Genomic DNA, 14,070 nt, shown 5'->3' with positions numbered 1-14,070 from the left:
ACCAAGCTACACGTGGGAGGGTTCCCTTTTCTCCACACCCTCTCCAGCATTTATCATTTGTGGACTTTTGAGTGATGGCCATTCTGACTGGTGTGAGGTGATACCTCATTATAGTTTTGATTTGCATTTCTGTGGTAATTAGCGATATTGAGCATTTTTTATTTGCCTATTGGCCATTTATATGTCTTCATTGGAGAATTGCTTATTTAGGTCTTCTGCACATTTTTGGATTGGGTTGTTTGTTCTTTTGTTATTAAGTTGTATGAGTTGTTTATATATTCTGGAAATTAAGCCTTTGTCAGTCGCATCGTTTGCAAATATTTTCTCCCATTCTGTAGGCTATTTTCTTTTGCTTATGGTTTCTTTTGCTGTGCAAAAGCTTATACATTTAATTAGGTCCCATTTGTTTATTTTTGCTTTTATTTCTATTGCCTGGCCCTAAGAGAACATTGCTAAGATTTATGTCAGAAAATGTTTTGCCTATGTTTTCTTCTAGGATGTTTATAGTGCATTGTCTTACATTTAAGCCTTTAAGCCATTTTGAATTTATTTTTGCGTATGGTGCGAGGGAGTGTTCTAACGTCACTGATTTACATGTAGTTGTCCAGAGAGTGCAGGTCAAGTATTTAGCATAGTCAAGCATTCAACACATGGCCACAACAGCTACTAAGAGCAGAAGAGAATTCTATGGGCCCCTTTTGGCCAGCACACATTCTCTTGCCAGTACCAGACAGGAGCCGCCCAGCCTGGCTCTGACACAGCCAGTGCCTCCCCCTCCCACCCGATGCTGATCCACCTGGCTTCGTGGATAACGAGGAAGACTGCCAGAGCCCCTTCTCTCCCCTGCAGTCCCTGAACATCTTTCCAGGAGGCTAATTGCTGGGCCTTGGAACCGCAGTAGGACCATCTCGTTTAGAGTTCACAGCAGGTTGTTTTGGAGTTTGGTTTTGTTTTTTCCAACCTTTTTTCTTTTGTAGCAGCAGAGCCGTTTTCCCATTGACATTTTACTTCAGTGGCCAAAATTTGGGGGGAAAAAAAAACAAGTAGAAATGGAACCATGGTTATTTGCAAGATGGGGGTGAGGAATGACAGCCTTCATCACCGCACACCCCAAACCTCCAGGGTTCCACTGTTTGAAAACCACCAGCTGTAGGCATTATTTCCAGGAGACCCTGGTTAAGATGTGCCAAGAAAGTAACCTGTTAACCCACGAGCACTTGCTGGCACAGACAAGGTTATGGGATGTTTTGATTTGGAATCAATCCTTAATATTTTCAATTGAGATGTAATGGACATATGACATTATATTGGTCTCGGGTGTACAACACAGTGATATGTATTGTGAAATGATCACAATAAGTGTACTTAACACCCATCACTGTAGTTTTTTTTTTTTCCTTATGATGAGAACCTTTAAGAGCTATATTCATAGCAACTTTCAAATATAAATAGAGTATTACTATCATCACCATGCTATATATTACACCCCCAGGACTTATTTATCTTACAACTGAAAGTTTGTACCTTTTTGACCCACTTCACCCATTTCAGCCACCCTCCCCCCAACCCTTGGGAACAACCAATCTTCTCTCTGTATCTACAGGCTCAGAGTTTTTTCTTTTTGGTTTTATTTTTAGAATCCACATATAAGTTAGGTCATATGGTATCTGTCTTTCTCTCTCTGACTTACTTCATTTAGCATAAGGCCCTCAAGGTTCATTCATCTTGTCACAAGTGGTGAGATTTCCTTCTTTTTTATGGCTGAATAACCTTCCACTGTACCTGTATGTACCACATCTTTATCCATTCACCCATTGATGGACACTTAGGTTGCTTCCCTGTCTTGGCTATTGTAAATGATGTCGCAGTGTACATCGGGGTGCAGATTTTTTTTTTTTTTGAGTGTTTTTGTTTCCTTCAAATACCCACAAGTGGAATTGCTGGATCATATGGTAGTTTTATTTTTAATTTTTTGAGGAACCTTTATACTGTTTTCCATAATGGCTGCACCAATTTACATTCCCACTAGCAGTGCACGAGGGTTCCCATTTCTCCACATCCTTGGGGATACCTGTAATCTGTTGGCTTTTTGATAAGAGCTGTTCTAACAAATGTAAGCTGACATCTCATTGTGGTTGTGATTTACATTTCCCTGACAATTAGTGAGGTGGGGCAACTTTTCATGTCCCTGTTGGCCATCTGTATGAATCCTTTGGGAAAATGTCTATTAAAATGTTCTGCCCATTTTTAAAATCAGATTGTTTGGGTTTTTGCCATTGCGATGTATGAGTTCTTTATATATTTTGGACATTATCCTCTTATTAGATATATGATTTGCAAATAGTTTCTCCTATTCAGTAGGTTACCTTTTTATTTTGTCGATGGTTTCCTTTGCTGCCCAGAAGCGTTTCAGTTTGAGGTAGTTCCACTTGTTTTTTTTTTTTTCTTGTGGTTTTGGTGTCAAATCTAAAAACTCATCGCCAAGAAGGATGTCAAGGTGCTTGCTGCCTATGTTTTCTTCTAGGAGTTCTATGGTTTCAGGTCTAAACATTCAAGTCTTCAATCCATTTTGAGTTAACTTTTGTGTACAGTGTAGGACAGTGGTCCAGTTTCATTCTTTTGTATGTGGCTGTCCACTTTTCTCAGCACCATTAGTCAAAGAAACTGTTTTTTCCCCATTATATATTCTGGACTCCTTTATTGTAAGTTAGTTGACCATATATGCATGAGTTTATTTCCAGGCTATCTCATTGATGTACGTGTCTGTTTTTATGCCAATACCATACTGTTCTTATTACTATAGTTTTATAATATAGGTTGAAGTCAGGGAGCGTGATGCCTCCAGCTTTGTTTTTCTTTCTCAAGTTCGCTTTGGCTCTTGGGGGTATTTTGTGGTTCCACCCAGATTTAGGATTGCTTGTTCTATTTCTGTGAAAAATGCCGTTGGAATTTTGATAGGGATCACATTGAATCTAATTGTATTGAATAGATTGCTTTGGGTAGTATGGACATTTTAACAATATTAATTCTTCCAACCCATGAGCATGACAGAGCTTTCCATTTGTGTCTTCTTCACTTTCTGTCTTCACTGTTTTCAGTGTTCAGGTCATTTACCACCTTGGTTAATTTGTTCCTAGGTATTTTATTCTGTTTGATTCATTTGTTAAATGGGATTGTTTTCTTAATTCCTCTTTCTGATAATTCATTATTCGTGTACAGAAATACAACTGATTTTTGTATATTGATTTGATATCCTGCAACTTTACTGAATTTGTTATAACAGATTTTTAGTGGAAATTTTAGGTTTTTCTACGTATAATATCATATCATATGCAAATAGTGACATTTCTACTTCTTTTTGATTTGGATGCCTTTTATTTTTTCCTTTTCTAATTGCTCAGGCTGGGACTTTGAATACTCTGGTGAATGTAAGTGGTGAGAGTGGGCATCCTTGTTTCTGATTTTAAAGGAAAAGCTTTGTTTTTGACCGTTGAGAATGATGTTAGCTGTGGGCTTGTCACGTAGGGACTTTATTATGTTGAGGAGTGTTCCCTCTTTGTTGCAGGTTTTTATCATAAATGGATGTTAGATTTTGTCAGATGCTTTGTCTGCATTTATTGAGATGATCATATCATTTTGACCCTTGATTTTGTTAATGTGGTGTGTATCACACTGACTTGTGTGTTGATCCATCCCTGGTAATAAACCTCACCTGATCATGGGCTATGATCCTTTTAATGTATTGCTGAGTTAGGTTTGCTAATATTTGAAGAATCTTTATATCTATGTTCATCAGGGATGTTGGCCTATAATTTTCATTTCTGGTGGCATTCTTGTCTGGTTTTGTAAACTGAGTTTTCAAGTGTTCCTTCCTATTCTGATTTTTGGAAGAGTTTGAGAAGGATTCTTATTAAGTCTTCTTTAAATGTGTGGTAGAAGTCAGCAGTAAGTCATCTAGTCCTGGACGTTTGTGTATTGGGAGGTTTTTTATTCCTGACTCAGTACCCTTACAGGCAGGCCTCATTTGATTGCACTTCGCTATTTTGTGCTTCACAGATAGTACACTGTTTACAGATGGAAGGTTTGTGGCCACCCTGTGTTGAGCAAGTCTTATCGGTGCCATTTTTCCAATAGCGTTTGTTCACTTGGTGTCTCTGTGTCACATTTTGGTAATTCTGACAATATTTCAAACTTTTCCCCTATTACTATGTTTGTAATGGTGATCTGTGATCAGTGATCTTTGATGTTACTGTTGCAAAAAGATTATATGGCTCCCTGAAGGCTCAGGCGATGGTTAGCATTGTTTAGCAATAAAGTATTTGTAAATTAAGATATGCACATTTTTTTAGACAAAATGCTATTGCACCCTTAAGAGACTACAGTATAATGTAAACATAACTTTTACACGCACTGAGAAACCGAAAAATTCATGAGACTCGCTTTACTGAGGTGGGAGGTGGTCTGGAACTGAACCCACAGTATCTCCGAGGTCTGCCTGCATATCGATGGAAGTAGGTAAGATAAAGGAAATAAACTGTAAAACAAATGGGACTTCTAGGAGAACCTATAGGTGTAATAGGTATTCTCTGTACTGTTTTTATTTTTGCAATTTATGTTAAGTTTGAAATTATTTCCAAACAAAAAGTAAAACAAAGTGTAAGTAATACCAGTCAAGTTCACAGCCCGGCTGGAGGAGGCACTCAGCAAACCCCCTGGCTGTCCCCTTTCTCTCCTGCCCAGCGTGGAGACGGTGAATGACGGGCAGTTTCACAGCGTGGAGCTGGTGATGCTAAACCAGACCCTGAACTTGGTGGTGGACAAAGGAGTCCCCAAGAGCCTGGGAAAGCTCCAGAAGCAGCCGGCAGTGAGCATCAACAGCCCCCTCTACCTTGGAGGTAAAGCCCCATCCCCTCCCACCTCCACTTCCCACCTGCCCTCTGCGCTCAGGCACCCACGCCCAGGCCCACCGGTGGGGCTCCCCACTCTCATCTCAGCACTCACTGCCAAAGCCAATCAGGGAAGGCTTCCTGGAGGAAGTGACAACCAAGCTACTCCCTAAAGGGCAACTAGTTAGCCAGGTCATAGGGAGGAAAAGAGAGAGGGCAGGACTCCTTTGGAGAACTGTAAGTTGTTCAGGGGAGATGAGTAAAGGTAAAGGCGGAATGGTGAGGGAGGAGGTGGAGACGGGGCTATTCAGGCTTCCCTCTGCTCTGCCACCTCTTCAGACCCTGTGAGGCTCAGTTAATGTGTGCAGAGGAACATGTCTGAGGTCATTCAAAGGCCAAAAAGAGGAGGAGCCACCAGTCTGGCAGAGCCTGGGCCTGAAACAGCCTGGGGCCATGTGCAAAAAAAGGCACCAGAGCAGCTTGTTAAAAACAGAGTCCCAAGACTTCTCACAAAGGAGCCCAGCTCTGAGGGCTGGACTGGGCCTGGGAATCTGCGTTGTTGTTAACAGCTGGTCCAAGGAACGCCTTTGGCGCAGAGCAATCCCAGAAGGGGCACAGCTCCTCTCCCAGTGAAGATCGCCAAAGTTCCAGGGATTGAGACTGCTCCCCCAAGCCCCTCTTGTCTCCCAAACTCGAGCTCGCCTGCTGTGTTCTCCTGCGGGGCAGCACCAGGGGGCTGCGTAGGCCTGGCGGGGACAGCGGAAGAAGGTGGTTCACCCTCTAACCCCTGCCTAGAGCATGTGGGCCTCCCCTCCTGCAGGCATCCCCACCTCCACGGGCCTCTCGGCCTTGCGCCAGGGCACGGACCGGCCCCTGGGTGGCTTCCACGGCTGCATCCACGAGGTGCGCATCAACAACGAGCTGCAGGACTTCAAGGCCCTCCCGCCGCAGGCCCTGGGCGTCTCTCCAGGCTGCAAGTCCTGCAGCGTGTGCAGGCACGGCCTGTGCCGTGCCGTGGAGAAGGACAGCATGGTGTGCGAGTGCCACCCGGGCTGGGCCGGCCCACTGTGCGACCAGGAGGCCCGCGACCCCTGCCTCGGCCACAGGTCAGTGACTCCACGTCGCCCCCCACCCCGCCCACCAAGTGGGCACTGATGGAAGCCGGAGGGACAGCAGTCAGCCTGCAGACAGGGCCCATGTGAGTGGGGCTGCTCAGGTCAGGAGCTTACACATCCAAACAGCAGGTCCTGCTCAGAGACATCAATGTGCAAGCGCCCTGCTGGAAACATCCTCTGTCCAAAGCTGCGGCAGCCCCCTCACTGCCTTGCAGCAAAGTAGGAGGGGCGCCTGCGCGCATGCACCTTGGCAGCTGGGCACATCTCGTCCCCGACTGGGCTGTCCCCTCAGCAGTGCCCTGTGCAAGCACCATGGGCGTGTAGCCACGCACAGCCGAATCACTTCACGGCTCCGCCATTCATTATTTATTCAGATATTTACTGAGGGCCTCCTGTGTGCCAGGCCTTGTGCTAAATAGAAGAGATCCAGCATTCTCAGTGTTTAGAAATCTGAGTCAGCCAAAAATAACACCAGAGCCGTGACTAGTAATTGGCTTGGCTAAACCAGTTGGCAAATGATATTGTGGATCAGGAGTGAAGGGCGGCTAGAAAGGAGCCGACTTTCCTGGGTAGCTCTGGAGCGTGTGTGACTCTATAATGAATATGTCTACGATGAATCCTTGCTCTGAATGTCATCCCAGTAGAGAGAATGCTACCTTGCGATTAAGAATACAGGCTTTGGCATCAGTTTCTCCATCTATGAGATGTGGCTAAGACTAGCTACTGCACAGGACCGCAGAGGAGGGGGGTTGTAGAAAATAAGACCAATGCCAGGTGCAAAGCACTCACCCCAGTGCCTGCACAGAGCAAGTGGTGGTGGTGGTGACAGGACTAATCATGTTATCCATTAAGACGACAGAGCAGTTAAAATGTTTGGCGAATGCTTAGGTTCCTCCACGCAGTGACTTGCCACTTGGATATGTGGGTTCTGACGCCTGGGTGTAAAAGAGCCACAAGCCAGCCTCGTCAGGCTCACAGCTGGCAGTGGTTGTTGGGTGATGCTCAGCCAGTAGGCTGGCGCAGGGCAGACCATGGGATGGAGAGGGCCTAAGGTCCCACAGCTCCGGGACCCCTGGACAGAGCCTGGGCCTGGCTGGTGTGGACAGAGGAAGAAGCCTCCAGTGGCACTGACTGCCTGGTTCCCCTCATCCTCGCCTCTGCCCCCAGCTGCATCCAGGGGAAATGCGTGGCAACCGGGACCTCGTACGTGTGCAAGTGTGCCGAGGGCTACGGAGGGGCCTTGTGTGACCACAAGAATGACTCTGCCAACGCCTGCTCAGCCTTCAAGTGTCACCATGGGCAGTGCCACGTCTCAGATCGAGGGGAGCCCTACTGCCTGTGCCAGCCTGGCTTTAGTGGGGAGCACTGCGAACAAGGTGGGTCTGCTGTGCGTGTGGGAGGGGACACCTGGGAGGGATGCAGGGGTCAGAGCTGGACTCCATACCCAGGGGGCCGAAGTTCCAGTTCCAGCTGTGCCACTGAGTGGCTGTGCCACCTTCATTAAATCACTTTCTGAGCCTCAGATTCCCTCTTCCTGAAAATGAGGGCAACACTACCCCTTCCTGTATCAGTTATCTATTACTGCATAACAAATTAGCTCCAACACAGCAGTTCAAAACCACACTAAACATGTTCTATCCTACACAGGTCCTATAGGTCAGGAACTCAGAAAAGGCTTAGCTGGAGAGTTCTAGGTGGGGTCTCTCGAGATTGTAAACAGCCAGGACTGCATGAACATCTGGGTTCTTTCTCCTCTCTTCCCCCATCCCTCCCTCCAGCTGCCAGTGTGGCCCTCCAGCCAGCACCACTGACCCACCTGGGAGCTTATTAGAAATGCAGACGCTCAGGCCCAGCCTAGACTTTTTGAATCAGAGCCTGCATTTTAACAAGAGCCCTCAGTGAGTCTGACGCACAGAAACATTTCAGATGTTGCGCTGCAGTCTCCTTCCAGTCCTCCTGCCATTACTGGGTCAACAGAAGACAGTTCTTGGTCTGATTTAATTTCAAAAGCATCAAATTACATGGCCCCCTTAGTGTATTAATTTGGAGGTAAGCTCAAAAAAAGGACAATTAAATTATATCACAATTGAGATGGCTCTGTCTTACCTTGGAGGTTTCTGTCCTGCAGGGAGACTGAGAAGTCTTCCGTCCTGCCACCAGAACCCCAGGCAGGCCACCTCCTGTCGCCAGAGGACTCTCTCTCCCATTTACCCCTTGTTGAAATACCATTCTTAACCAATGTTGTTAAATAATGAATTTTGAAATAATTTCAGATCTAACAGGAAAAGTTACCAGAACAGTAGAAACAGCATCCCTCTTCCCTTCAACCAGAGGCCCGACTGTGACCAAGCTGTCGCGTCTGCACTCTCCCCTCCCCCACACCTATGATCATTAGTCTTTTTCTGATTCTTTTAAAAACCTCATAATTTTAAAATACTGCATCAGGCTTATTAGCAAAATTCACATTAGCCACCTAAAGCTTTAAAATGCAGAAAGCTGTTTTGCATTCACAATCCCTCTGAGGCTCGTTACAGACTGTGAAGTAGCAGGAAGGACCACAAAATGTGTCACCATTTTCCAGACAAGAAAATTGAGGCTCAGGGATTACAAGTGATAGGATCCTGGTCCTGAGTCTGGTTCTCGTTCTCTCTCGTTCTCTCTCCCCTGCTGCACATGCTCACCCAGTGTCCTGAGAAGTGGAGGTGAAGAGTTGGGTCAGTAAAACATAAAGCATTCAAATTCGGCCCATCACTGTCATACAGGGACACCGGCTCAGCTTTGCCAGACCACCTAGTTTTCAGAGGAGCCAGAAATCCCAATGTTTAGGTGAAATCTCCTGAGTTTTTATTTCTTATATTTAATCTGGTTTTTAAGCATCTATGGAGCAATCAAAATAGCCCAGTCTACCAGCTTGCCACATCTAGTTTGGTCTTTAAGTCCCTTGAAGAAAGGGACCAAGCCTGCTCTTGTCACCCTTATATCCTTAGGGCTTAGTTATAAATCTAGTATATAGCCGAGGCCCTTGGGTGGATGGGCAGGGAGGTGGACGGACGAGCAAAGCAGTAAGTACATATGGGCTTCAGATCACAAGGGTCGCCGAGCATCCTACCCCAGAAGTGCTCTGCCCTCACCTTGTCTCCCCTCCGCAGAGAATCCGTGCCTGGGGGAGGTAGTCCGAGAGGTGATCCGCCGCCAGAAGGGGTATGCGTCCTGCGCCACCGCCTCCAAGGTGCCCGTGATGGAATGTCATGGGGGCTGCGGGCCCCAGTGCTGCCAGCCCACCCGCAGCAAGCGGCGGAAATATGTGTTCCAGTGCACAGACGGCTCCTCGTTCGTGGAAGAGGTGGAGAGACACTTAGAGTGCGGCTGCCGCCCGTGTGCCTGAGGCCTCGCCCCACCGTGGACTCCAGCCTGGTGGGTGGGGACAGCCACGCGGAACCCCCTGGAGATTCCAGGTGAAGAAGTGGGAGCTGGAGAGGAAGCAAAAGAAGAAGAGAATATTAAGTATATTGTAAAATAAACAAAAAATAGAACTTATTTTTATTATAGAAAGTGACTATTTTCATCTTTTATTATATAAATATATCACACCGTCTGAGTATATGTACCATATAGTGATTTTTACTGAGTTGTTCGTTTTGTGTTGTGTATTTGTCGTGTTTTTATAAACAGCTGTTAAAAGTTTTAAGAAAAAAGACTAATAAAAATGTTTTAAAACTAAAGGATGAGAATAAAGAAGTGATAGCCTGTCTGAGGAGGAAGGAGGCAGCTTATATGTGCAAGAAACACGAGCATGGCAGAAACGAAGACCTGCTTACTGAGCTTAGGAAAAGGAGTGAGGAGGAGAGAAAGAAGGAAAATATTTTTCTTTGTCATTTCTTCTTATTTTTAATAACCTTTTTTTCTTCCCTATAACCACCCCACTTTTCCATCCAGGTCGCCCAGGAAAAGCCACTGAGCACTGCACTGGCCTCAGACTCCTGCTGGGACCCAAAGCGCTTGCTGTCCCATGAGCCCCGGGCCCGGCAGGGTCTGCGCCCCCTGCCGACCCCCTTGTCCGTCCTGGCTGCCCTTGATTCCATTACTGGACGATCTGAACTCCGCCCCAGGTTTACTCTGAGCCTGTTTTGCCAAATCTGAAAACAGCAGCTCTTTTCCGGCCCCTCCCCGGGAACGCAGGGGTCACGCCACCTCCTCGGGCCCCAGCACCAGCCCTTCCTCTGGAAGCTCTGAGCCACAATGCTCCCTGCAGCCAGTCTCGTACTGGAACGTGGTGTCAGGCAGCCAGGGCTGCTGGGAATGAGGAAGGTCGGGGGCCAAGCTTACCCACGGCTACGGTAGAAGTCCGACTCTGGAAAGTTCTGGGTGGCTCTTGCCATGGGACAGATGGCCTCTGTCACCTAATCCTCCAGGCCCCCATCATCATGACAAAGACCCCTCCCCATCCACAACACTTTCGGATGCATATCCGCACTGCACTTTATTCTATCTGTGCAGCCCCTGGACCAGGGAAGGGTAAAGCAGTACAACCCCATTTCATAGACTGGGAAACTGAGGCCTCTCTCCAGCCCTGTATCTTACCTTAAGCTGCAACTCTGATAGCTGGAAGAGCAAGGCTTGAGCCCGGACTCAAAACTCCAGATTCCTTCTCCAGAACAGCATAAACACGGAAGGTCCAGGCAGTTTAAGTTCATCAGAGAAGTCCTACCAGAAAAAGGAAAGTAGATTTTTTCCCCATTTTCCCTGGTCTTATTCTGCCTTGTTCATTCCTTGTTCTGCCTCCTTAGTATCTGGAGAGATTCTAGACCGAGGGACTTAGGTACCAGGGAATGTGAGCAAGGGCTACCCGTCCAGCCCAGACTCCACTCCGAGAACTGCCGGCCCCCCTGAAGGGCACTTGCCCCTGTCTCTTCCCCACCCTCATCTGTCCCCTTCCAGCCCTGTCAGGCCAGTGCAGATGGCCCTGGGACTCAGCTGCTCACACCAATGCCCTGTCTCACCTCCACCTCTCCCTCCCCCAGAAGCCTCCCCTGCAGAAGCATCTGAGAGGAGAGCGTGGGGCTCAGTGGACCATCCAGCCCTGAGTGTCCCCAGAGGAGCCTATGGTGAATCAAGAAGAAAGAAAGGAAAGGAAGATGGAGGAACATAAGCCAAGTGGCAGATAAGGAGGGCGAGAAGGAAGGAAGGAAAAGGGGGGAAAGGGGGAAAGGAGAGAGAACTGAAGAACAAAAGGAAGTGGAGGATGAAGAGAAGAAGGGATAAGATGGAGGAATTTACTTGTGTATATTGTTTGTAACATACATTATGTCTCAGGTACTTACTGTACCTTATGATGCATTTGTTTCAAATACTAATAGCTAGATTTACTCAGTACTTACTACATTATACATCGGGTACCATCCTAATTTATATATATATATATATATATATATATATATAAATATATATATTCATTTAACTCTCAAAACCACCCTGTTGTAAAGACACTGCTAACCCATTTTACAGTTGAGTAAATTGAGGCATGAAGAAGTTAAAAGACTTGCACAAGAGTAGATGCCTCATAAGTCAGAGAGCCGGGACTTGGGCCCAGGCTGTCTGACTCCAGGACTTGCTTCTCGTGGGATGAAAATACATCCCACGTCTAAGGATCCTACGGTCTGAGGCAGAAACAACTGTGGAAATAGACAATTGTTCTATTATATGGAAGTAGTTGTTCAGAGTGAAAAATTTCTAATCTTGGGTCTTCAAGGATGAATAGGAGTTTGCCAGGGCACAGGAAAGGGAGTTGAACTTTCAGGGAGTTCCCTATTAAAACGAAGTGAGATATCAAAAGACCTGGTTTGTTTGGGGAGCAGTCAGAGGTCTGGGGTGTCAGGACGGTGGATGCACACTGGGGAGCAGGGACCAGTGAGTTAGACATGAAGGCAGGGGTTCGACCACAAAGGACCATGTGTGGCAGGCTAGATCCCAGGGCCCCAGCAGGGTCTGAGGGCAGGGGAATAGCGAAACAAGCTCCGCTTTAGGAAGAGAGCTGGTGGCAAAGTAGAGAAAGGCCTGGAAGAAGAGGTAGGGCTCTGCCACCCAACATGGCCTTAGGGCTCCCCTGGATGCTCTGGTTGTGACTAGACAACGCTGGTTCCCAGATGGGTCACAAAGCCTTTGTGGGAGCTCGGAAACTCGGCCCTGGAAGGGGTGTCCTGGGATCTACCCAATGCCCCTCCCATCCCCCAGGCCCTGCCAGCCCTCCTCACGCAGGCAGGTGGCCCTGAGCCTTGTTCCACCACCAACACTCCCAGCCAGCTCTCCCCACCCAGCACGGGGTCCGCTCAGCCTGCCGTCCTGAGAGCCCCGCCCGGGGTCCCCGACTTCCTGGCAGAGCTCACCAGGCTGACAGCTTCCTCCCAGCCTCCCCAAGGATTCAGAGGCCTCTCTTCACCAATCACCCCCTGGGCCCAACCCTGAATCCAGCCACAGTCTGCCAAGATAGCCAGGGTTCTCTCAGTGTGGCTTGGGGGCAATTTTGAGCCTTCCCCTCAATTTTAGAAGCTCTGAATTTAAGCCAAACTCAGGATCATTAAGAAAAATCCTCCCCAAAATGAAGTTTCTCTAACAAACGGAGATTAAAACTCCCTTATGTGAGCAGCCAAATTCTAGAAACTGGAAGTCCCACGGGGCAGGAAGAGCTCGGTCGGTTAATTTGCACACTGAATGGTTCAGTGTGGGGATGTGCACACGCGCAGAAGAGGGGGCTCAGGCTGTTTCCCCCTGAGCAGGATTCAGGGGGAAAGGAAGGGATTGTCCCTTTTTGACTCAACCAAGGGACCCTAAAGGGTTTATGTATTTAAAAGCTCTTTGTAAAGTGTAAACTAAAAACCTTAAATGTAAGGTGCTACTGTTACTATTACCGTTGTTGTTGCTATTATTGACATGCCAAAAGGCCCGTTGGAGAAGATGGCTTTGCCTTTTCAATTTTATAGAAAAGAACCTGAGTCGACACTTGAGAAAGATGACAGAGAAGAGGACAAGGAGGAAAGAGGCAAGGCCAGGAGGGGGGTTGAGTTAAGTCTGCCCTTCACCAGATACAATGCTATCAGCAGACTGAACCTTTAAACAGAGCAACCGCCCACTGCCTTTGCTGGGAGCAGAAGCCCCTAGCGTAAACGGAACTGCCCCTCAAAGGCTCACCAGGTCCCAGATAACAGAGTGGGAGGAACCGGAGGGGATCCCCGGTGACTGGGAAAGCTGGGAATCAGTGTCTAGACCACAGACCAAGTTCTAGCAAATCAACACCATGGGCAGGAACAGACCCAGGTAGGTGCCCACCTGGGCCAGTGTTCTTCCCGCGACTCCAGAGGGGTCATCCAGACAGAGTAAAGCCTGAAGCAGACCCTCCAACACCTTCTGGGTGGCCAGCAAAGTACCCTCCACCCTCCCCCCCAGCCACCTCCCAGTGCACTCAGGTGGCCAGGAAGCTGGGGCATGGTCTGGCCTGTGGGCACTTACCCGTGCTCCCCAGGCTGGCTTAGACAAAGGAAACACTTGGGCAAAGCTGATGAGAGATGCCAGCTAGCCAGGGCTGGCAAAGGCAGAACTGAGCATTTGGCAAAGCTTATTTATCTAACTCAAAAATCGTTTCTAAGAGGAAAAATTTTAAGATGTTTTTAAAACAATGTTATAGTGCCACTTCCCCAGTATGGGATAAATAATGTTTTTTTTTTCCTTAATAGACTGTCATATGCTGATGTCATTAAAATAAACGGATGAGTCACAGGAGAGCAATGAGACGCTCCTGTGAATACTGTAAGCTCAGCCCTGCTCTGTGGTGTGTGTTTTTATTTTTACTCCTGACCTCCACACTCCCTGGGGCAAAGATTACTGCATTCATGGGGTTTGAGAAAGTCTGATGTGGAGTAAGTGAAAAAAAAAAATTGGTTTCTTGCACCATGATGGTGGAAAAATGGATCCAGAGCTCCCCAGAGACGTGGGAGAGAAGACTCAACACGTGGCTTAGAGTCTGCAGGGCACATGGTTTGTATGGTGACAGACTGGGGCCAAGGGTCACAGAGGAG

The 14,070-nt window shown here is 47.4% G+C and overlaps 1 protein-coding gene and 2 long non-coding RNA genes across 5 annotated transcripts in view; 1 reads left to right on the top strand and 2 right to left on the bottom strand.

Moving 5' to 3' along the window:
* The window catches only part of SLIT3 (slit guidance ligand 3), a 610,825-nt gene extending 597,015 nt beyond the window's left edge, over window positions 1-13,810 (top strand). For all 3 annotated transcript variants that reach the window (XM_064480085.1, XM_031438258.2, XM_064480086.1), the window contains exons 33-36: window positions 4,741-4,895; window positions 5,707-5,992; window positions 7,169-7,377; window positions 9,151-13,810. In XM_064480085.1, the coding sequence (XP_064336155.1) occupies window positions 4,741-4,895; window positions 5,707-5,992; window positions 7,169-7,377; window positions 9,151-9,386 (886 nt within the window). In that variant the 3' untranslated portion in view covers window positions 9,387-13,810. The remainder of the gene's footprint in view (window positions 1-4,740; window positions 4,896-5,706; window positions 5,993-7,168; window positions 7,378-9,150) is intronic.
* Window positions 6,341-9,257, bottom strand: LOC135319476 (uncharacterized). Its single transcript, XR_010378109.1, has 2 exons — window positions 9,133-9,257; window positions 6,341-8,690 (listed from the first exon to the last, which is right to left on the bottom strand). It is a non-coding gene; the product is annotated as an uncharacterized LOC135319476 (long non-coding RNA).
* Window positions 10,583-14,070, bottom strand: part of LOC135319475 (uncharacterized) — a 44,736-nt gene continuing 41,248 nt past the window's right edge. The window contains exon 3 of the long non-coding RNA XR_010378108.1: window positions 10,583-10,705. This is a non-coding gene — a long non-coding RNA (uncharacterized LOC135319475). The remainder of the gene's footprint in view (window positions 10,706-14,070) is intronic.

Source organism: Camelus dromedarius, chromosome 27 (genome assembly GCF_036321535.1).
Source record: "Camelus dromedarius isolate mCamDro1 chromosome 27, mCamDro1.pat, whole genome shotgun sequence".
NCBI lineage: Eukaryota > Metazoa > Chordata > Mammalia > Artiodactyla > Camelidae > Camelus > Camelus dromedarius.
Note: the sequence above shows the minus strand (reverse complement) of the source record. Positions and strands in the feature narration are given on the sequence as shown.